The following is a 25,104-nucleotide window of genomic DNA, read 5'->3' on the forward strand; positions in this document are numbered from 1 at the left end:
GAGTAAGGGGTACACAGAGAGCAAGGAGGACTAAGCCCACCTTCCTGAGGAGTCTGGGGTGGGTAGTACAAGAGAGACTAGCTTGAGGTCCGTAGCTTGGGACGGCTACCGGGAATGCAGTTCCTTGGACAAGAAGCCGGTCTCGGTTAATGTAAGAAGAGAAGGAGAAGCTAAGAGAAGAGATGGATTATTATGATGGGAAGATCTAGGTCGAGGCTTTAGGAGTGAGATAAAAGTAGCAAAACTTGAAAGGCAGGCATTAGTTAAACTAATACTCCCGTGGGTGTTCAAGAACATTCGGGTCTCAGGAAATAAAAGACTAGTGATAACGTGCAGAGACCAAGAGGTGAGAGGAAGTTAGATGGTGGTGGTGGTGGCGGTTTTGTCGTCTCCAGGCACTGTTTCCATCCTATAAACTCCCGGAACACCTTCATTTCAATAATACCCTTTTCCTGCAGTGACACATTTCTCTAAAGAAAAGTCGAGACACATGATTTAACAACAGGAACAAATATTTGAAATTAGGACTGTCTTAAAAAAATCAGAGCCATGTGGTTGCTGTGATTTTTTTTTTCACACTACCCTACAGCAGTTCCATTTATTTATCTTCCATGAATCTTTCATTTTTATTTCTAGTACATGTAACACTAGATATTCTGTATTTAACCTCTCTTAATTTAATGTTTTCTAATGTGCGGCAGATGCTTCTTTTCAGTTCTTTTTACATATTTCTATAAGTAGCATGTTTGCCCTTAGATTTTTTTTTTTATACTCAGACTGTTATTTAAGAAGAAATTCTTGTATCTTCAGTCAGCCAAGAAGAAACCTGTCCCAAAAGCTAAATTATTCCATTTCCTAAATGGAAATGTTTCAACATAGGGGAAATGTTTCAACATGCGGAGAAGCAATGGATAGGTTTTATCTTGAGGTTGTGGACAATCTTTGTTTGGAAGCTCTGTATACTTAACGTTAGTGTCAGGAGTCAATTTAGAACAAAAGAGAAAGTGATTATTCATATGCTTATAAACAAGCATTCTGGATTAGCTTTACCTGTCAAAAAGCATCTATTTTTTAAAAAATACAAATTGAAGAACCATTTGAAAGAGTGCACTACTAGTCTTCCCACCGAAGTAGAACCCTGTTTAGAACATGGGTCAGAAATGTAAAGGATGGGTCTCTTCTGTTTTGCTTACTGTATGGGGCACCTCCAAATCTGCTCAGACAGGTGATTTGCCTACCCCAAGTGTTTCAGACAGGAAACAGGTTTAGAAACTGCTTGGAAAAACCCCCAAAACTCTATGAGACTCAGTTTCTTCTTCGAGGAAATGTGTGAAAACATAGAAAGGGGAAAAGTTGACATTCACAATCCTGTTGTTACTTATATGTATTTATAATTTTCAATTATCAGGTTCATCCTATATAAAAGATTGTGCGGTCAGCTTTAATGGAAAACAGATAAAGGTGTAAACTTTGAGACTATAAAAGACAGGTGAACATGGGGCAGTGTTTTACAGGCCCAGTAGTCTGGGAGTTATTACTGATTTTTTTTTAATCTGCTGGAAAATGAACTTCAAAATGTGAATGTTCCAGAATATTCCTAGACTAGAGTTCCTGTAAAGATTTAAGCTGCCATACATCTTTGAAAATCATCTATAACTATAATATTATAGTATTTTAATACTGTAGTACTTAAACTATTCATCATGTGGTTCAACACTTTTGAATTTTTCTGAGTATTTTTAAGTATACTATCTACCATTCCTAGTCTTATATCTGCTTATCCCTTGTTTCTCTCCTAACCTAGTAGCCCTAACACTCCTCAGTGACATTACCTAGATTGTTCTCACTATGTCCCTGAGAACTAGTAAAGTATCCGTCAGCTCTTGATAAACATTTGCTGAAAGAATAAAGGAGGAGCTCAGCTCCCTCTATCTTATAATACTTTCCATGGTCAGAATTAGACCAGTGTGAGGAAACATGTTAAAGTTAGAATTCCAGGAGTTACACAATTGTCCCTACATTTATTTTAATGATGAAGTATATGTTCAGATTTTGGAAAGTATTTTTGAAAAAGTTAAAGAAACTAAATTGGCAGGCACCTGGGTGGCTCAGTTGGTTAAGCCCACTGCATTCTGCTCAGGTCATGATCCCGGGGTCCTGAGTTCAAGTCCCACATCAGGTTCCCCCTACTCTGTGGGGAGCCTGCTTCTCCTTCTCCCTGTGCCTGCCACTCCCTCTGCTTGTGTGCGTGCTTGCTCTCTCTCTCTCTCTCTCTCTCTCTGTCAAATAAATAAATAAAATCTTTAAAAAAAAAAAAAAGAAAAAAAAATTGGCAGTCCCTAACACTTTTATGAAATTCTACCTCTGACTTGTCCAACAGTCAAAAGTAAGAGATTGGTATCAGATTGGCATAATAAGTCAGAATTACAATTTTCAAAATATCACATAATGCATTTGAACAAATCTGATGTGCTATTGAGAAAAATTTTTATTACTTCACCATCCTTTAAGAGCTATGTAAAGAATAAGGGAGTTGGGACTGAGAAACACCCTTCTAAATTAATGGAGAAAGCAAATAAATATCTAAAAATGCTGGTAGCAGGATTCTCAGATTTTTTTTTTCTGAATCTACTTATTCTATTTATAAGTTGGTAGTTAGTTGTGCATGTTCAGGATTTTGCAGTATAGCAATACAATTTTTTTATGGCTAAAAAGTTAAAACTCTGTTGCTCTAGGAGTTTCCTAATGTGTTGGTAAAAACTTGACAAATGAGTAAAATTAACTTCTCATGCCTGAATTCCCTTCACGATGTCACCCCAGCATAAGGAAGACCACCTGAATTTAACCCTCGCAGGCAGGGTCCTCTAATATGCAGCTTCCACGTTTGGAATACATAAATTTAATAGGGTGGTACCATGGAGTTCATTCTTTTTTTGGTTAGCAGGCAGTTTCTGACTACACCATCAGAACATAGACTGATGACAGTGAAACAGTACCAGAGACCAAGAGAAGTTAGAATAAGTGAGCAGGTTCTTACCTTACCTACAAGAAACAACAAGGCCAAAGGGTGACTAATAGATGGTAATGTCAAGGACATGGGGGAACTTCCTCTCCACGGCTAAATCCCTGCCTCAGACTTTAGTTCAGATCTAGGCAAGCGCAGAAATGTTTCCTTGGTTACTTTTAGAAGTTAGGTGATGATAATCTAACATGACTTAAAAGGAACATAATTGAGAATCAAGCTATTTTGCTGCCTTCCTTAACCGAGCACAAGAATATATACAAAAAGTTATATCCAAGTTTCTGTTTACCTTCTCTTGTTCTCTGTATCTTTCTGTATCACTGCTATGGCCTAGCTATTCCCTGACAAGGACTCTTTTATAAATTAAGACTTTTTTATAAATTGCCCATGTCATCATAGTTGTGAAAAGTCCGGTGCATGAAGTATCTTGTGGTTTGGGAAACTTCTTAGAGCTTGACATTTCTTGTTAAATATGGTATTCACTGACTTTGAAAGAAAGACATAGAGAAGAGTCTAGCAATAATCAAACAGGTGTGCCCGGCTTGGGTTCACATTCCATTTGGGAATTTTTAAATATTTCGTTGTTTAAGGTAATCCCAATATTGATTCATCCACTCTTTAGAAGTTCTAATTCATTTAGATGAATTTCACATAGAATGAGTTCACTGCAGAAACCATAATCATCGCTTTCCTTCTCATTCACATGCTCTTCTTTGTTCTCTTCCTTCCTGGTATAGTATTTTAAACATACGTGACCATATGTTCGGTAATTTAATTAGTCATATGCTGCTGTTTAGAAGGAAGGAAGAAGACTACAGTAACTGTCCTACTGAGTTGTGTAGGAAAATTCTAAAATAGCAATTGTTTCTAAGGATTTAAATATTTCATTACCCTAGATGATTAGGCTGTCTTATGACAGGTGAATGGGATATAAGCGCCGTTTAATGAGTGTGAGGGAAAATAGATTAGACTTCCTCTTTATCTGACTTAGATTAATGCTCATGGTGTAGCTTCATTTACATACATCTTCTTTTATCCCGTTGTCCTGTATGTCTTAATCCATACTCCATCACTTGTTACCACTTCAAAAAAGTGCTTTTAATTTCGATCAAAGGATAAAAGCCTGACCACAGAGTTTATTTGCCTTGACTTGGGCTACATTGCTAGAAACTTGCACATACTTGTGGGAGGTCCTGCTTGAGTGTTTTTAGAAAGAGTGAAGTGGGAGTTATTTTCATATTTATTTATATACCACCTCTTTTGAAAAATATTTTGCAACTTTGAGGAGCATTTATTTATATGATGCTACAGGGCTGAAAGGACAAATTTTCCTGTATCTTAATTTTATCCTTACAATGCCACTTTTCTTTTTGGAAGTTAAATTTTGTGATAGGACTGGGCATTATTTTGGAACAGCTCCTGAAGGACATGGAGCAAGAGTAACTAAGATATCTGTGGCCATCACAGTTTCTTCCACGAGTTTCAACTCGTGGGGGGGGGGGGCAGCAACATTAAGGAGGGGAAAAAAGGGAGATGGGGGATAAGATGGCAGAGAAGCGGCAGTCCCCTAAAGTGAGCTAATTATCTACCAGAACACTCTGAACCCCCATGAAACCAGCCTGAGATGGAGGATTATACACTTCTGGATCTCTATGGGGGCAGAAGAAGCCAGTGGAGAGGTAAAAAGCATACTGGGACTGATAGGACTGATATTGGAGGATAAACAGAAGCAGGAGGGAGCCACGGGAAGCAACCCTTTGGAAAGCAATACCCCAATACGAAATTACCCTGTGATTGGGGACCAGCATTGACTTGGAGTCTAGTTAAAAGCACTCAAAAAGAGCAAAAAATCTTAGAGGGCAGCTGGTGGAATCGGACAGTCACAGGCATGGACCTAAGCCCACCGACCCAGGTCAGCCACCACTAGCGACCACCAGTGCCAGACAGAGTGCGGTCCTGGTCCTGGAGCCCCCAAGGTTGCTGGGCTTGAGGGAGTCAGGTGGGTGCTCTTTAGAACCACAGCCTTTTGCACTCTGCTCACTTCTCGAGGACTGAACCGCACTCCCCACCCGCACCTGAGAGTGCTCTGTGTGGCCGCTAGTTAGTGGTCTCTAGGACCCGCTGAGAGTCCAACCCTCCCAGGACTTGAAAGAACTACCCCAGACAGCAGTCCCCCCCCCCCAACCCCCAACCCCCCGGCAAAGACAGCCACCAGAAGAAGCAGGCTCCCTGGACCAGTATCACTCGTGGTTTTGGCATGGGGGTGCAGGGACAAGCAGGCACTTCAGGCAACCCCTGAGACGGTTGCTAGGGGTGCGCACCACCTGTGGAGGACAGCTCAGCGGAGTTTGCAGAGGGGAGTCTGTGTGTTCTGGACCACCCAGAGGGGAGCAGACTGAGGCTTCTCTCTGAGGCGGAGGTTTGGGTGCAGTTTGCTTTCCACCAAACCTCTAAAAAGCAGCAAAAATCCTCCAAAGGATAAAACCTCCAGAGAACAAAAGCCTGAAAAACCGGTTTCCACAGAACCCAGTCCCTTGAAAGGGAGCTGGAGAACTCAACCCAAGCAAGACGGACTGAAAACTGTGGCAGGCCCCTCCCCCAGTAAACCAGCCAAAAGAACGAGAGGACAACCACCACAGAGTCCCCATAAAATTGTAGAAACCCAATATCAGGTGAAAACAATATATTAAGCTGACGGTATTGCCCTAAAACCTGTATATTTCATAGATACAACTTTTATGTTTAATACATTCTATTCTTGTTCTTTTTAATTTTTTAACCTACTTCCCATTATAGCTAGAGTGTAATACAGCATATTTTATAATAACCTTTTTAACTTGAATTTTTTTCATATATATACCTATATTTTTCTTTCACTTTTCTATTTTATTATTTTTTAAATATATATATATAGATATAAGCTTCAAGGTAATCCTGTTTCCCTAATCAATACTACCTCTATATATAAACAAGTTTTAATCTCCCTTTATCTCTAGAAAGTTGACTCCTTTAGCAAAGATACCAAGATACACCCAGGAAGAATCAAAATAACCTTCCTCGCCCACATCGAGGATTTATAACCACCCTCCCATCTTTTTCCTCTGTCAGTGTTTCTATGTATTTGTTTTTGTTCTGGTATTATATAAATCTCATCCTTGGGGTTCATTTTGGCTGAGTATTTTTCTTTTTTTCTTGTCATTTTCTTTTCTTGGTCTTTTTCTTTGTCCATTTTTGTTTGTATATCTTTTAAATCTTGCCTTTAGGGCCCATTCTTGCTGGGTCTTCTCTTTTTTTGATGTCTCTCTCTTTCTCTCTCTCTTTTTTTCTTTTTATTTCTTTTTGGTTGTGACTTTGATTGCTCTGAAACTTTCCAGGGTGCACCTTGCCTCAATCATGGTTGGTATTTTCAGCTCTACATCCCCTCAACCACCTCTCACCAAAATGACTAGGAGGAGGGACATCCAACAGAGAAAAAATTCAGAGACTGTGCCCTCTCCATCAGAGCTATTGGATATGGACATAACCAGTATGTCGGAAAGGGAATTCAGGGTAACAACTATCCAGGCAATGGCTAGGTTGGAGAAAACCATTAATGACAACATGGAATCAATTAGGGCAGAAGTGAAAGCCACCCAGGAAGAAGTTAAAAATGCTATCAATGAGATCCAATCTAAACTAAATTTTCTAACAGCTAGGGTAACCGGAGGCAGAAGATAGAATTAGTGATCTGGAGGACAGAATGATAGAGAAAAATGATCAGGAGGAGGCCTGCAACAAACAGCTTAGAAGCCATGAAAAAAGAATTAGGGAAATAAATGACACCATGAAACGTTCCAACATCAAAATCATTGGGATCCCTGAGGGGGAGGAGAAAGAAAGAAGACTAGAAGATAGAGTTGAACAAATTCTCCATGGAAATCTTCCTAATCTTGGGAATGGAACCAGCGTTTGTGTACTAGAGGTAGAAAGATCACCTGCCAAGGTGGAAAAAATCTAGAAAGACCTCAATATAAATGTTAAACATTTATATGGAATCATTTGAACTTGATGAAGTCCCAAAAGTTCATTTTTGCTTTTGTTTCCTTTGCCTTTGGAGACATATCTTCAAAGAAGTTGCTGTGGCCGATGTCTAAGAGGTTACTGCCTATGTTCTCCTCTAGGATTTTGATAGATTCCTGCCTCACATTGAGGTCTTTTATCCATTTTGAGTTTATCTTTGTGTATGGTGTAAGAGAATGGTCGAGTTTCATTCTTCTACATATAGCTGTCCAATTTTCCCAACACCATTTATTGACCAGACTGTCTTTTCTCTACTGTATATTTTTTCCTGCTTTTTTGAAGATTATTTGACCATAGAGTTGAGGGTCCATATCTGGGCTCTCTACTCTGTTTCACTGATCTATGTGTCTGTTTTTGGCCAGTACCATGGATTCATCATCATTAGCCATCAGGGAGAATCAAATCAAAACCACATTGAGATACCACCTTATACCAGTTAGAATGGCTGAAATCAACAAGACAGTAAACAACAAGTGTTGAAGAGGTGGGAATGCAAGTTGGTGTGCAGCCACTTTGGAAAAGAGCACGGAGATTCCTTAAGAAATTAAAAATAGAGCTACCCTATGACCCTGCAATTGCCCTACTGGGTATTTACCCCAAAGATACAGATGTAGTGAAAAGAAGGGCCATCTGTACCCCAATGTTCATAGCAGTAATGGCCACAATTGACAAACTGTGGAAAGAGCCAGGATGCCCTTCAACAGACAAATGGATAAAGAAGATGTGGTCCATATATACAGTGAGGTATTATGCCTCCATCAAAAAGGGTGAATACCCAACTTTTGTATCAATGTAGACAGGACTGGAGGAGATTATGCTGAGTGAAATAAGTCAAGCAGAGAGAGTCAATTATCATATGGTTTCACTTACTTGTGGAGCATAAGGAATAACACAGAAGACATTGAGAGATGGAGAGGAGAAGTGCGTGGGGGGAAATTGGGAGGTAGATACAAACCACGAGAGACTATGGACTCTGAGAAACAAACTGAGGGTTTTGGAAGGGAAGGGGGATGGGGGTTGTGTGAGCCTGGTGGTTGGTATTATGGAGGGCAGGTATAGCATGGAGCACTGGGTATGGTGCATAAACAATGAATTTTGGAACAGTGAAAAAAATTAAAAAGAAAAGGAGGGGAAAAAAGCCATTTTCTGTTTCTTGAAGAATAATAGTCTATAGATTAGCTCAGTTGTCAAGAAGATTTTGGCAGATCTTTTCCTTGTATTAAAACGATTGTCATAGTTCAAACAACAAGCTGTTAGTCCGCATGGACTGCGGGTCTCAGCGTGTTCTTACAGCTCCAAGCTTTCTGATTCCTTAGTGATTATAGAAAGCTGGGCGCTACCATTTCCTCTGAGATTAGATTACTTAGGAGGAGAAAAGTATGTGGGTTTTCAGTTTCTACTCACTGAGACCCATTCCCCAAAGTAGTCAAAACTCTGGAATACATTAAATAAGAAAGAGATCACTTGGCCAGGAAAAAAGCAGATTTGTAATGAGCGTGTAAATCTGCCACTCAGTTGTCAAGCAAGGTCCCGAGCCAAGCCTAACTCAGCAAAATTGTCTCAAAGATTTTATAAGCTAGAAATTGAACAAGGAAGTTAGCTTTTTTTTTTTAAACTTCCAAAAGAGAAAATGATGTTCTAAGTATAAAATTAAGGTATAAAATATTTTATTCTCTCTTTGCCCTTTAAGGTTATATAAAGAACTACATCTCAAAGAAGTAAAATAATTTTCCCCAAAAGCAGAATATAAACAAACAGAAATTTAACCCCCACTGTAATCATCCTAAAACCACTCAAGCTAGTCCTTCAAAAAAAGTATGTGTAAATCTAGAGACGTTGCCCAAGCAAAAGCAAATTGCCAATGCTGTCAGTCTTTAAAAAAAGATTGACAATTTTAGATGTATTTTTTAAATGGTAACAAATAATCCCAGTTCCGGCTCCTCCTCAAACAACACAAAGGCCAATGAGCAGGAGAGGGAAACAGAAGAATGTTACTAGAAGACCAAACTTGCTGCCCTGTCATTGACCCTGTGCCCGGAGAGGTCCCCACTCTTGTCTTTATGAGCCCATCTTACATTCATGATCTTTTTTTTTTTTTTTAAGATTTTATTTATTTATTTGACAGAAATCACAAGTAGATGGAGAGGCAGGCAGAGAGAGAGAGAGAGGGAAGCAGGCTCCCCGCTGAGCAGGGAGCCCCATGTGGGACTCGATCCCAGGACCCTGAGATCACGACCCGAGCCGAAGGCAGCGGCTTAACCCACTGAGCCACCCAGGCACCCCTTACATTCATGATCTTGATTGTGTGTCCATAAGCTGTGTAGTGTCTGAATTTCACTAAATTTCTGTCATCCCACATCAGAATTTAAAACTCTTAAGTGCCCATGCCAACGACAGAGGGAAGAAAATATACGTTTTCTAATTTTCCCTCTCAAGAAAAGCCAGCATGCAAATGTGTGACCATTCACTGCAGTTCTTGCCTCGGAGAGCTCCCTCCGGGGGACCAGAATGGAATCATCAAGTCACTATGTGACCTACACAGTTCAGATGATGAACAACAGTATTCCTTGCTATTACTACACAGGATCTCTGCTGCAAGCTTGAAATTGGGACATTCATAATTTTTGCCCCATCCTATAATAAAGCTTTCACGCATGTAGGTAATGTACAAAATGCATTTAGCACAGTGCCTGACACATTCAACAGATGTTCGCTACCAAGTCAGATTGAGGGGACAAAACGTCAGTCCAAGTGGAAGTACTAGCTGTTTATGATTAACATATTAATTGTTTAAAAACAAAAAATTACTGCTTGGAAATTTTCTTCTGTGAGATTAAAACAATATTTCCCCAGGTTTTGTCTCTACCTGTTAGTAATAGAACAAAAGAAGCCCTCAGGCCAGGGATGTAATTTCAAGAACACTGGTCAGGAACTAAAGAGCCTTGTGCTCCAGGCTCCACTCTGTTGTGCACTCTGTGAGGGCAACAGGGGTACAAGGCTCTCCACAGGCTTGTTCGGTAGCCCAACAATGTCCATCCCTTGGCTCACTGCTTCCAGAAAGCTGAGGAGGGAACAGACAAATATTCCTGCCTCCACTGTCGTACTTGGGAAACCTACTGCAACATCTACCTTCTCCGTCACTCGCTGTCCCAACGCTGAATAAACCCACTTCAGGCAAACTGAGTAACAGCAATTCACCAGCCACCCATCTTGACGATCCTATACACACTCAAAAAAAGTACCCCAGACTACATGGTCTCATAAAGTGTCTTCTAGCTTTAAAATTCTTTTTTTTTTTTTTTAAGATTTTATTTATTTATTTGACAGAATGAATGAGAGACCACAAGCAGGCAAAGCAGCAGAGGGAGAGGGAGAAGCAGGCTCCCCGCTGAGCAGAGATTCCGATGCGGGGCTCGATCCCAGGACCCTGGGAGCATGACCCGAGCTGAAGGCAGAGGCTTAACCCACTGAGCCACCCAGGTGCCCCTAGCTTTAAAATTCTATCAAAAGTATCATTCTCTTTGTTTTAAGCCTTATAACTCTGATAACTGTTCTCATTTTAACCAAAGAAAAGGCAACTAAACCTCCAGAATATAAAGGCTCGTGTGTGCCAATTGAACCCTAGAATACTGGAACTTGAGCTAGTCTCAAGGATTATTGAGGTTGGTTAATCCTTCATGATCACTTCTGTGCCAGCTGCCATGTTATTAGCATAAAGACAGTGGACATCTAATTTGAAGGACTTAGAGGGAAAATAGAGGAAGACGTTACAAGAAATCCTTGGACATTAAAAAAAAAAATGAAACCTAAATGCTTCATCTGTACATTTATTTGTGCCATATAAACATTTTTTTAAAGGGGCTAAGAAGTAAAAAATGTTATTAAGAAAAAAATGCCAGGGCGCCTGGGTGGCTCAGCAGGTTAAGTCCCTGCCTCTGGCTCAGGTCATGATCTCAGGGTCCTGGGATTGAACCCCACATCAGGCTCTCTGCTCAGCAGAGAGCCTGCTTCCCCGTCTCTCTCTGCCTACTTGTGATCTCTCTCTGTGAAATAAATAAAAAATAAATAAATAAAAAATAAAATCTTAAAAAGAAAAAATTCCTTTGCAACATGGCAAGGCAGGAGACCACATCTTGTGAGAGACTTTGTACTTTGAAGTAATTTTTCTCTCAGCCCTTGTGGGTGTTCTAAGATCACAGAGCTAAGACACCTTCAAGAGCTGATACAAATTCTCACTTCTTTGCTTGACCCAACCCGTTGGAATGATAACGTGAAATCACTTTCATTATGGTCTATTAATTTTTAAAAGGCTGTGGTAGTTAACTTTCAAACTGTTATCCTTTATAGATTAAAAGTAAAATACCTCGGTTTTCTGAAAGCCCTATTTGGATCTTTAAATATAAATGCAATTCCCTTTTTAACTATACTCATGCCTCCCATCAAAATCATTTAACCACAGAAATTATTTTCTAAAGCAGAAGCACAACACATATTTCAACTCCCACGTAATAGCACTGCAAAATTTGGTAACATCTGCATATTTTCTTTCCTAATTGCGATGTTAGTTTGAAGTTAATTATATGAAACTGATTTTTTTCCTAAGCACAACTTTCATATATCACATTTAGTTTAATTGGTACTTTGAATAATAAATTGTTTTTCAGCTAGAGCATATTGTTTGATATTGCTGATGAAATGATTTTAATGTTAGGCGTAGCCATTAGGAGGAATCTTATTTTATCTCTTATTTTTAAATGTAATTCTACGTTGTCATACCCTAATTAACCTAGCTATTGTCCTTTTTTTTTTTTTTTTTTCTCAATCTTCAGGATAACATTATATCAAAACACTATAATAAGTGGCAGGGAAGAGTGTCTTTAAAAGGAGACAGTGTCAGTTACATGTGAATCCTTCAATTTCACCATATATTTGTGCTGTTGTTTAAAAATATTTTTGCTTTAACTATTCTTAACTGCCAAACACATCACCATACTCTTAGTGGCCCATCAGTAAACAGCAGTTACCACTATTAATAACAATGCCAATATAACCTTTAGATCATGTATAGGCCTGCAGCTTTAGATGGAGTAGCCAAGGTAACAGAGGTTCTACACATCTAATAACCTGAAACTGGTATCATCTAGGTTCTTTCAATTCAACAAATATTTATTGAATCTTACCTATGTCTGCTCAGTACTGTTGAGCTATGTAAGGAGGCAGAGGCAAAAAAATAATAATAATAATTCACTCAGCTCCTTGTTGAATCATTATATTGTACACCTGAAATGAATAAACACTGAATGTTAATTATATTGAATTTAAAAAGTGAGTAAGTAATAAATAAATAGATAAAGACACTTCTTGCCATGAAGGTCATCACTAGTTGGGGCTAAGGAATGGAGTGATTAACAAGACTCCACGATTTTCTCTCAGTTATAGGATTATTCTCTGCATTTCGTAATATTAGTAGTTAAAAACTGTAAGATATTAGAGGAAGAAAAATTCCATGCAAAGTGAAATCAATTCATGTGGCCTTGCAATGGAGGTAGGACCTGAATGAAACATGGAAAAACTGGATTGGATTTGGAAATGCGGGTGAGAGATTTCATGGGTGAGCAATAGCATGAACGAAGACTCAGAAGCAAGAGGAATCTTTGAAGGGTTCAGAGGATGAGTCTGCCTAGATCAGCTTAGAGTTCATGCTGGGGAGCACTGGAAGATCATGCTGGACATATACCATGATGTCATAGGGGACAAGAAGTGCCAGGACCAAGCATCTGTAAAATAATAGTAAGGCACTACCGATTTCTGAATGAAGGTGCACACGACACCTCACGAAAGTCTGGCCTGAGGGTCAGCAACTAGACAAGTCAGGGGCTAAGAAAAGTATACAAGTACAAAAGAATAAGCAAAGTGGACAGCTAACATGAAGCCTGGGTGGCAAGAAAAATCTTAAAAGCGAGCACATGTCTACCCAGGCATGAATCCCTCTAGTCTTTCTTTGCGGGGGGGCAGGAATTATTTCCTGGGCCCTAAGTGAGTCTTAGTGAATCCTGTAGTGGAAATGTGAATCAGCTACTCCACATGGAGTACCAGGGATTTGGACAAATCCTGATGTGATCCAAAGGAAGTTTCAGGAAATGAAGAACGAATGAACTCAGGGTAAATCCAGGTTTAGACGGGGCAGTTGAAAAATAATTATAACCAATAAGGAGTGACATCATAGGCACTTAAAGGATAGTCATTGTGGGCATTGAGAGGAATGATTTGTATGAAAAACAGCTCAAAGTAGAAATGTACCAGTGAAGGGTGGTGCAGAGATTTCACACCTGGGTAAAGAGGCAATAATAGTACCATGGACAGAAATACAAGAGGTAGGAAGGAAAGTTGTACATGAAGACCTCAGCATTTCCTGATTCACTTTTCCTGATCCAGTAGAACTTGGCTGGACCAAAAAAAAAAAAAAAAAAACATTTATAGCACATGGCCAATGGCCAACGTACTGAATAACTGGGACTGAATAAATCTCATGGAGATCTTTGAGTGTGGCTTAGTTTATATTTGGCTTCTGACCACATCAGGGTTTTAGAGTAACTCTTAAAGGATGTGTTTACTTAAGGGATTTTCAGTAATTAGGGCACTACCTATTGTTTAAATACTGACAGAAATATGCTGAAAGCTTGGCAGGTAAACAACTTGGCATATGGGAATGGAAGTCAATGTTTCAAGAGATAAGTAAGTAGGTTACCTTGAAGTGATGCATTTGATTGAAGACTTTCTCCAAATTAAAGCTTTCTTCTTTACTCTGATGGATTAGATATGATCTTCTTTAGATACTATCTTCCAGTGAGGTCGTGTCACTAAGATAGAAAATGGATTGAACAATTATTGGTCAGAATGAGTTAAAATAGTGATGTCCAGGTTGGAAAAAAAAAAAGTCAAATGAGATGTTCAACAATAAGAACCATTTAACGTGTGTTTTTATTTATTCCTTTATTTAATATCTACCAGACAGAAACTATGTTAAGTGCTTTATATTCATTATTTCATTAGCAAATAATCTCGTGAAATATGGACTTTTGTTATTGTCATTTTCCAGATAAGATAACTGTGGCCAGAAATATTAAGTTGGCTTAGATTATGCAAAGTTAATTAGAGATAGAACTAGAATTTCCAATCAGGTCTAGTGTGATTCCAAAGCCCTATGTTTAAATGCTATGCTATGCTTGTCTCTTCTGACTTGAGCCCCACAAATAAGACGATTGTGAATTTTATGAAGCCTTCAGCACTCCACCCATAAAAGATAAGATTTCTTTCATGTGTGAAGAAATAATGGTTCATTTATAAAAAATGCCACTGAATGTTTAACAACCTATTTTCTCACATTTCTGGCAATGGGTATCTTTACGTTGTGGAACCAGATTCAATACAGTAAGAGTTTAAATTTCTAGAAGCTGGATATAAACACATTACAAGCCTTGGTTGCCTTGATGACTTCATTACAACCCAGAAGCTCTATGAATATCTTAAACTTAGGTTGGGAATGTGGAAAATTATTTTATATTTGTTTTAGGAAAAAGCCAGGTATTAGCAAAAGAAAAATCTGAGGGGCCAACCACCGTTTTAAGAAAGAAAGAAAAGAAAAACCAAGCTATACCTTTGTAAAATCTTCTGTTACGTTCAATAAAATCTTAAAATAAATATGTCATATGTATTTATATGTGAATGACATTTTATATGCATCTGTTTCTAACTGAACTTATGTTTCTCAAACACAAAATGCATGCTAAAGAACTTAAATTTTACATTATTATTCACCTATAAAACTAATGGAAGATTGTTTTTCTTTTTTTTTTTCCCTTCTCACAGCTGAATTTTTATTCCTCTTGTGGGGTGTTTATCTCTGCTATGCAGTGCGGACGGTGCCGTCAGCATTTCACGAGCCACGCTATATGGCTGTTGCAGTTCACAACGAGCTCATTATCTCTGCTGTATTCCACACAATCAGGCAAGTGCCCTGTAGAGCTAGTCAATAACCGTTTTGTTTCTCTGGTGTGTTTCAGTTTAACTTAAATAGCAAAACTGGATAGCATGCATGATGGAAAGATTTAGGAAGGATGGTGTTTTTAAGTTGACTAATGTCTTTGTCGCACAAATGGCAAATGAAGATAGCTTGTTGTTTGTTTATTTGTTTAAGATTTATTTATTAAAGAGGGAGAACACACAGAGGAGTGGGACAGAGGGAGAGGGAGAGAGAAACCCAAGTAGACTCTGCACTGAGCATAGAGCCCAACGTGGGGCTCTATCTCAGGACCCATGAGATCGTGCCCTGAGCTGAAACCAAGAGTCGGACACCTAACCTACTGTGTCCCCGGGTGCCCCTTTATTTTTTTTTTCCTAAACTGATGTTCTTAGTTACTTCTAATGTTTTTTATTACCTTTATTTATTTGAAGGTTAACTCAATATTACTGTATTAATTAAACCACTTATGGCAATATCATTGAATATTGTTATGATAGATAATGTCTTTTGTTCTGAAGATATAAAACAACACATGCTTACATTATAAAGTAGATGTAGATAAATCGTCTATGTTTCCATTCATGTTAATACACTGGTTTATACTTTTAAAATCTTAATGCTCAGATAGTCAACTTATGTGTACTAGTTCTGCTAAATTCAAAACCAAAAAAAACACTCCAACCCGATGACTGGATTTTTGTGTGCAATGAGGTTTTATCACTATCACATTTTAGCAATGACTTTTTATTAGTATGGCCTGGTCCTCCATTTCTTAATATCCCATTTATTACTCTAGTCAGTAAGTACAAAGGAGGAAGCAAGTAGCTTATGATAGTGAACAAAATGAAATATGTATGACTTATCTTCAGAGAATTTACACCTATTTATATCTGAAAATGAAATGAAAACCTCAGTGAGAACAAAAAAAAAGGAATCCTATAACTTGCAAAGCAACAAAAAGATGTCATTCATTTGCTCGACAAAGTTAGGACATACATAAGAGTTTACTGAGAAATTTTGAATATTTGTCTTTTCCCTCAGTGGAAAAACAGTGATAAATAATGGTGGCAGTCAGAGTGGGAAGGTGTGGATCTTTGGAAGTTTTAGAAATGTATCACTTCTCACTTTAGTCAATAATTATCAAGTTACATCTTGCATTTGTAGGAATAGATGATACCAGAGAACAGCTGAACCTTAGGCATACCTACACTTTTTCAACATTTAAGTAAGAAAAGAAGTATTTATGATTTGATAACCCTAGAAATTCCATCAAAGCACCAGGAATCAAAGGAATATGCCTCCTTGCTCTGTCTTGCCCCCTCTCAAGAGAGAGAGAGAAGAGAAAAAGAAATGAGGAAGGAAAGATGCAAAACAAAATACAATGTTATAAATAGGCAAAAAGAAGGCTCTCTCACTTCTCCTCGGACTAGAGCTGAAGGATGTGAGAGGGGATGCTCTGTAGTGAGCCCTGAAGAACACTGTTGTGGGCAGAGCCCCACAGCCTGCACATTTCTCCCAAACCATCTCCCAAGAAAAGCTGCATTTTCGTTGTCTGTTTCCAGAATATCAAACGCCTGTGTTTCAAGATACGACAAACATGCTTCTCTAGAACCATTTGTAAGTTAAATGCTGTATTAACAAACCAATTAAAGAGTTATAAGCATGCCAGAAGAAATTTACAGACATGTTTAAATGTCTTCTGTTGTCAGAATGTGACCAGGTCATGCAAAGGGATTCCTACTTTTGCCCTACATCAGCTGCTGTATTTCTTAGAATCAAATTAATTGCCTGAGAAATTAAATCTGTTCAAAGCATTTACCTAAATTGATCTTTATCCTTTTCTATCTTAAGATTTACATCTGTTCTGTTTTCATCATTAAGTATGTTTTTTCAAAGGACTTTCTTTTTTTTTTTTTAAGATTTTATTTATTTATTTATTTATTTATTTATTTATTTAACACATTGAGAGAGAGAGAGCGCGCGCACTAGCTGAGGGAGCTTCAGGCAGAAGGAGAGGGAGAAGCAGGCTCTCTGCTGCTAGGAACCCGACACAGGGCTTGGATCTTAGGACCCTGGGATCATGACCTGAACCAAAGACAAATGCTTAACCCACTGAACCACCCAGGCATCCCTCAATGGACTTTAAACTCTCAGTTTGCCCAAGTAGGCAAGATAGTTATTTTTTTAATGAACTTCTAAAAATTCCTAATAAATCACTTTTGGATATTTATAACACATTGTATTTGGTAGCTCCCCTTTACGAATGTCACAGCACAGTGTGACATACCAGGAAGTCCTGCTATAAGGAAAGCTAGTTAAGTTTGTTTAACCAGCACTTTCCAAACCATTCACCATGATATCCCCCCAAATCTCAACTGACATCTGGTAACAGAAGCTACTCTTCAGAAAACTCTGTTTTGATACTTGGCCGAGGTGAGGAGAAATGTATTCTAAATATTCATTCAGGATAGCTTTCTGGGGGCACCTGGTCGGCTCAGTCAGGGAACATGTGACTCTTGATCTCAGGGTCATGAGTTCAAACCCCACACTACACATAGAGCTTGCTTTTAAAAATAATAATAATAATAATAACTTTCTTACTTTGTTTAGGTCTTTTCCTACAGAGTCATCAGCCTAGCTGGGTTCACACAGATGCGAGATCTGACTGAGTTGTACATGTTGAACCTAATAGACTTTGTGTTGGTAGACATGACCTACTTAAAAATCAGCTTTCCTTGACACAACTGTATAGTCCCTTTAAGTTTTGAACAGGGAGAACTTCTAGTGGTAGCAAAGTGACTGGCCTTGGTAGGCTTTGGTATTTTCTTAGACAAGCTTAAAAAAATCTGAATGAAAAGCCCTACTTTTTTAAAAAAAATTTTTAATTAACATATAATGTATTATTAGTCCCAGGGGTACAGTTCTGTGAATCATCAGGCTTATACACTTCACAGCACTCACCATAGCACATACCCTCCCCTATGTCCATAAGCCTGCCACCCTAGCCCTACCCCTCACCCTGGCAACCCTTAGTTTGTTTTGTGAGATTAAGAGTCTCTTATGGTTTGTCTCCTCCTAATCCCGTCTTGTTTCATTTTTTCCTTCTCTACCTCCCAAACTCCCCCACTTTGCCTCTCAAATTCCTCGTATCAGGGAGATCATAAGATAATTGTCTTTCTCTGATTGACTTACTTTGCTCAGCATAATACCATCTTGTTCCACCCATATCATTGCAAATGGCAAGATTTCATTTCTTTTGATGGCTGCATAGTATTCCATTGTGTATATATACCGCATCTTCTTTATCCGTTCATCTGTTGATGGAATTCTACGTTTTTTCCACAGTCTGGCTATTGTGGACATTGCTGGAAAGCCCTACTTTTAAGTTCTAAATTCAACTTACCTTTCTCCATAGACCAAACCCAATTAGATTGTGGCATGTTGGCTTCAAAGAATTATAGTATAGACAAGCTACTCTGTCTTGGAAATTTAATTATATGGCCATAAAGGACCAAAGATGGAATTATTGTTTAAATTATAGTTTAACACAGTAAATCTACAGAACACTGATTTAGGGAGATGAGCAGGGAGAAAGCAATAGGCAGTAATAATTAAAGAAATCAAGTATATATAATTTCTTATTTATTTTTTTAAAGATTTTTTTTTTTTTTGACAGAGAGAAAGCACAAGTAGGCAGAGAGGCAAGCAGAGAGAGAGAGAGGGGAGGAAGCAGGCTCCTTGCAGAGCAGAGAGCCTGACGCGGGGATCCATCCTAGGACCCTGGGATCATGACCTGAGCAGAAGGCAGAGGCTTTAACCCACTGAGCCACCCAGGCGCCCCTATAATTTCTTATTTACATGTGGACTGAACTCATACCTGCTGTGGTTCCAGTGTTGATAAAGTCTAAGAATAGGAAACAATAACATAATAATATAAATCAACTAGACCCATCTTTGTAGATTTTTACTAGAATGAAATAATATTAAGTAAAACCTCCAACATCAGCAAATATTCTCTATCAATAGGCATATATGTTCATTCCTGTTTGCTTAAAATATAAAATTATATATACGTAACTGTGGATACATACATAAATACATACATAAATACATAAACTTAAAGCTATGACTACATATTTATATGCAGATTTACTTTTATTCTCACCAAATTGCCAGACTGAGCAAAAATAAACTAAAAGGATTAAGTCTAGAAGTCTAATAATGCAGAAGGCATTTTGCCTAATCTGTTCTATAATCCTTTACTAAGCATAGAGCAAAGCTTAGGGAAAGTGCAAGACTTTTAAAAAGTTTGCTTTTATTCTTAACCTCAATTTTAACTATTTCTATGTTCCTGACTGTTAGATCTATTTTTTAGAAGTTGAAAAAGTCTTTTGAAGAAAAATCTTGAAGAAGACTGCAAAACCCAATTTTTCTTAAGATATTTCTACTCAGAACTGCAACCTAACAAACCTAGCAGTATTTAAAAACTGATTAATTTGATCAGTTGATGTTAGTATAGAGTACTTCAAATTAGCTTTTTGGAAGACTCACCGTTTTAATTTAAAATATATGTAACCATGTTCTTTTCAGATATCGTCAGGCTGGCTTCAGGTTCACTTGTGTTGGCATTTGAGACAGAAATTCGCAGTGCATGAGAACACTTTTAGAATGTAAATCCATCTCATTTGATATAACTGTCCGCTCCAGTGCTGGAAATGGCCCCAGCAGATTTGGATTGTATAATTTTCCAGGTCACAATTTTATATTGCTTCTATGCCTCAGTCCTATGCCTCAGGTACTGTTACTTGTTCCTGAGTATGATGATCCTATTTCAGTGCTTAACAAAAAATCTCTTCTGACCCAGCACAGGATCTATCAAAAGTATGTCATTCCCAAACAAAGTCACTATTCATTTAATCATATTCAAGGCAGGCATAAAGCCACTTTTTTCGCCAAGGAGTTAGAGAAGATGTTCATTCTTAAAATGCTATTTGGTTATAGGTAAACCATCACGAACTTTCTGTACTTCTATGTATATATTTTAAGTCTGTTTTATGTCTCCAAACACAGAGGAAACTATCTCCATGTCTCTCGAGCTTCCACTTTAGCTCGATTTGGGGGGAGGAAGGGAGGGGAGAAGACGGGGGCTGGGAGGGAGGTGAAAATGAGGAAGAAATCCCCTTGATGGAAATTTTGTTTCAAGTATTAATAATGCTAATTTACTCAGTAAATTTGTCATGAATACGGCATAATGCAGGTATAAAATGAGTTTCTTCTGGTTTTAGATTCATGTGTTTGTTTTATGATTCTATCATAAGCATTTTCTTAAGATGTTAGCTTTTCAAATATGATGACATATATCAGTGTATCAGGATGCTGATTCTCTAGGGGCACCTGGATGGCTCAGTCAGCGGAGCATCTGACTGTCCATTTCAGCTCAGGTTAAGATCGCCAGGTGGGGAGCTGCGTCCTGTATGGGGCTCTGCAAGTGATCAGTGGGGAATCTGCGTCTCTTTTGTTCCTCTCCCTCTGCCCCTGCCACCCCTCTCCTCCCTCCCTCTCTCTATCTCAAATAAATAAGTGAATCTTTTTAAAAAATGCCAATTCTTTAATTCTAAACACAATAAAATCTCCTATTTAGCTTTCACGGAGAAACAATGCATGGGAAAAAATTAAAAGAAGAGTATGATTGTAAAATGACCTTAATAAAACATCACCTGGTTTCCGCAAAAGAATGAGTCCTTAAAACCTGAGTTTTCGTGTGTACACAGACCTACTGATTCATGAAAACATTCCAAAATCACCAGAGTAGGTATCAGTACTGAATTTTTCCTATACACGTTGCCTGCAGGACTGTCCTAGAACACCGTTTTATAAATTCCTCAGCAAGATAGGATTTTCAGTTATCTTAAAACAATTTGATACTTCACAACAACTAAAATCTTTATTTTAAAAGATGTATATTACAAACCATTAGTATATTCATTTAACCATTGCATTATCATTTAAGCCTCTGAGGTCATTCACAAAGACAGATAACTACCCACCTCTTTTTTCTTAATTAATGTTTTCAAAGGAAAAAGATTAGAATCAAGAATTATGTGGCTGTGTCTTATAACCCAAATTTGCCTGAAGCCACTAGTTTGTAAATCTGTTCTTTTGAATTCACATGTATTCACTGTTTTCACTTTAGACATTCCATTGACATGCAAAATAATTATTCCAGGAAATGATTAGCATATTATATGTCTATATGCTGTCTTTCCTACTACTGATAAGTTAAAATAAGAAGTAAGGAGTTCATGTCTTAAGTATGCAGTCACAGTTACTCTGGGTCTTGTTCTGTGATGAAAATGTGTGCCACAGAGACCACAGTACAGCTTTCTTCACGCTTGCTTGCTTGCTTTTAAAAAACACTGAGGAAAAAAAGTTTCCAAATATCCTAGTATTTTAAATAGAGATCTTGTTGGATTACTAACCTGGTGAATTCTCATTTCAGATTCGTTCTTGCCTCAAGACTTCAGTCTGACTGGATGCTAATGCTGTATTTTGCACATACTCATTTGACTGTGACAGTCACCATTGGGTTGCTTTTGATTCCAAAGGTATTCCTTTAACATTACTTTTCTCTTGTAAGACAGTTTAAATAAGCATGGAGTTGTTTCCTCTTTAAAAAAAAAAAAAAAAAAAGTATCTGGCAATATAGGGAAAGGGAAGTGTGGAGATTTACTTGACACTAAAATGTTTTTAAAGCTCTCTCCTCAGGGAACTAGATATCTCTTTTCTTTTAGAATTTATTAAACATCCCATAGAATTTTTAAATGCTTCAGTTTGTACAAAACTCATCATCTGGTTTGGCTCCTTCTCAATATATATATATTTTAAGATTTTATTTATTTATCTGACAGAGAGAAAGATCACAAGTAGGCAGAGGGGCAGGCAGAGAGTGGGGGGGGGAAGCAGGCTCCCTGCTGAGCAAAGAGCCCCATCTGGGGCTCGATCAGATGCCCCGTATCATGACCTGAGCTGAAGGTAGAAACTCAACCAACTGAGCCACCCAGGTGCCCCTTTCTCAAATATTTTTATATTCAGATATGATTTAATTATGGGCCCAAGGTAACTTTTATTGTACCTATAACATCAAAGTAATTTTTAAAGAGATTCTAAGAATCCTCCTGTTAACATTTATAAATCCTGTTGGGATTTATATTCAGGAAGCTTTGTGTTGTAAATATTCAGAAAATTGTTATGTAAATAATTATAATATTTTGTATAGAAAAATCTTGCTTTATAATGATAGATTCTGGCAAAGACTTATCTAGACAGCATACCGAAGTGGGGGAAAATGGGCCAGCACTCAGAATACCCGGATTAAGAATATATGTTCACACTCACACTGGCTATACAGTATGACATTAGCCAAAACTTTTCATCTCTCTGAGGTTCAGTTTCTTCATCTATGATACGATAGCAATAAAACAGCTTACAATGAAATAATATGATATCAGAGTGTGGGGAAAAAACACACAAGTTAGAGCATTATTTTTTTTAAAGATTTTATTTATTTATTTGACAGAGATCACAAGTAGGCTGAGAGGCAGGCAGAGAGGCAGGCAGAGAGAGAGAGGAGGAAGCAGGCTCCCTGCTGAGCAGAGAGCCTGATGCAGGGCTCGATCCCAGGACCTTGGGATCATGACTTGAGCAGAAGGCAGGGGCTTTAACCCACTGAGCCACCCAGGTGCCCCCAAGTTAGAGCATTATTATTATTTTCCTCATTTACGCATAGAAAAACAAAATATTGGAACATCATTTATCTGTATTAGTACCACAATATAATATTAACACAGCTGAGACAGGAATTTATGATTGCTTGTCATTCACTCCAGCGAAACATTATAATAAGCAAAACACTGAAATTCAGCCTGACTAAAAGGGCAAACAAATGTAAAGAAAACAAAATTCCTATTTTCTTCCTTACTTGAATTATATATACCAAATAGCCACAGTTTTCATGGACTAATCTGTTACTGCAATTTATCTTCTCCTTTTTTCATACTTTGCATTATATGGTTACATTTTTTATTAGATGGAGGTACTACACACACAGACAGCTCATTCAGTGGTAAGAATTCAAACACATATTTATTCAAAGATTGGTACATGGATGTTCCTAGCAGCCTTATTCATAATAGCTAAGAAGTGGAAACAATCCAAATGTCCATCAACTGATAAACGTAAAACCACAATGCAGTGTCATCTACACAATGCAGCACTGCCCAACAATAAGGAGTAAAGCACCAGTACGCACTACAGCTAGTACGCACCTTGGAAACATTACACCAAGTGGAAGAGGCTAGACACAAAGGCCACATCTCATGTGATTCCATGTATATGAGATGTCCAGAACAGGCCGCTCTGTGGAGACAGAAAGCAAGTTAGTGGTTGTCACTAGCTAGGGAAGAGAGGAAACAGAAATGACCGCTTTCGTGGGTGTAAGGTTCTTTTTGGGGGTGATGAAAATATTCTGGAATTAGATAGTGGTGATGGTTGCACAGCACTGTGAATATACCAAAAAGCACTCAACTATACAATTGAAATTTGAGAATTTTATGGTATGTGAACTATGTCGCAACTTGAGATAATTTAACAAAATCATTGAGGAGCTTCGCTAAGCTCTGTTCTATATCCTGGAATAAGAATAATGGACAGATAAAATATGTGCTCTTGTGGTATTTATATTGTGGACAAGGGGGACACAGAAGAAATAGGTGAAGACAAGAATTCAAAATGTTCTTTTAGATAGATATAAATAATAAGGACAAATAATAAAGCAGAAAATGGATATTATCTGAAAAGTGTTCCTTAAACTCACGATCATCTCTGAATTGCTCAAGAACAATTACTCTCTTATCAATAACTTCTGAGTGGTTTCCTAGCAGCATTTGAGATTTTGGAGGAGAGGGGCTCTGTTTTACTCATCTTTATGGCCTTAAATTCCTGACACATGTCAGAACCACAGTTGTAAGTAGAAGAATGAAGGAAAGAGTCACCTGTTTCTGTGGTTTCTCAGTCAGTTGTCCAGTTACAGAACATTCATGATTCCTTACGTAGAGAATTGCGGTTTCATGTTATGTTATATAGATGTTCACCTGCCACTTAAATATTTTAACAAGCACTGACATTTTAAAATAGCTCTGTATCATGAAAGGGTGATGTGTTAATTTTTTTAAAGGAATATTTGACCTGATGAGCAGCTGGGAGAAGAGAACCCATGTTCCCTAGACCATTCTCTCCATTTTCATAGGACGATCCATGGGTTTTTATGTTACGTGAAATGGCCAAATTGTTTTGATTCTTCCTGATTTTCATCATTTCCCCCTTCCTCCTTCTCCACATCTCCATCTGATGAATAATAGAGATAGCAAGAGTCCATGAACAAACATATTCAAAGACCACGTGAAAATAATAAAAATACCTCAAAATGTGACGAAGGAGGCACTTGAGAATGCTGAGCCTGAGAAAAAATTCTGTAATTTCAGTGAACATTTGCATTTTAAACTTAGATATGATCATCATTTTAGGCAGAAAGAGCCCTGTGCTCCAGAGAGCATCCGTGATTTGTTTCCAATCTGACTATCGACACAGTTGATGCCAGCATGCAGATCTCCTATCCCCTAGGTCTCGGAGGCAACATTTCTGGAGCCATGTGTCATAGACTCAAAGTCACTGTCTGTGATCAGAGCCAGTTGTACGTTTTGGTGACCTATAGCCTCCCCTAGGTGATGCAGAACAAGAAACCCAAGGTAGACCCTACTGCTCAAGAAAAATATTTCCCTCCAGCTGCCAGTGGGTCCAGATTCCTACTCTTGGAGAACATTTGTGTGGGGTTTTTTGACTTACTTTCATTCTCAGAATGCAAACCACATGTATGAGGAGTACTATAAGTGAACCGTGTGAGCCTGGGAAAAGACAAAGATGAAAATAGGGGTCAGAGAACCAC

General features: G+C 38.2%; 1 protein-coding gene across 2 annotated transcripts in view; it reads left to right on the plus strand.

Annotated features, from left to right (window-relative positions):
* Positions 1–25,104, plus strand: part of GPR158 (G protein-coupled receptor 158) — a 383,515-nt gene that overhangs the window by 352,828 nt on the left and 5,583 nt on the right. For both annotated transcript variants that reach the window (XM_082740868.1, XM_082740867.1), the window contains 2 exons: positions 14,951–15,089; positions 21,604–21,709. In XM_082740868.1, the coding sequence (XP_082596994.1) occupies positions 14,951–15,089; positions 21,604–21,709 (245 nt within the window). The remainder of the gene's footprint in view (positions 1–14,950; positions 15,090–21,603; positions 21,710–25,104) is intronic.

Source organism: Mustela nivalis, assembly GCF_964662115.1.
Source record: "Mustela nivalis genome assembly, chromosome: 7".
NCBI lineage: Eukaryota > Metazoa > Chordata > Mammalia > Carnivora > Mustelidae > Mustela > Mustela nivalis.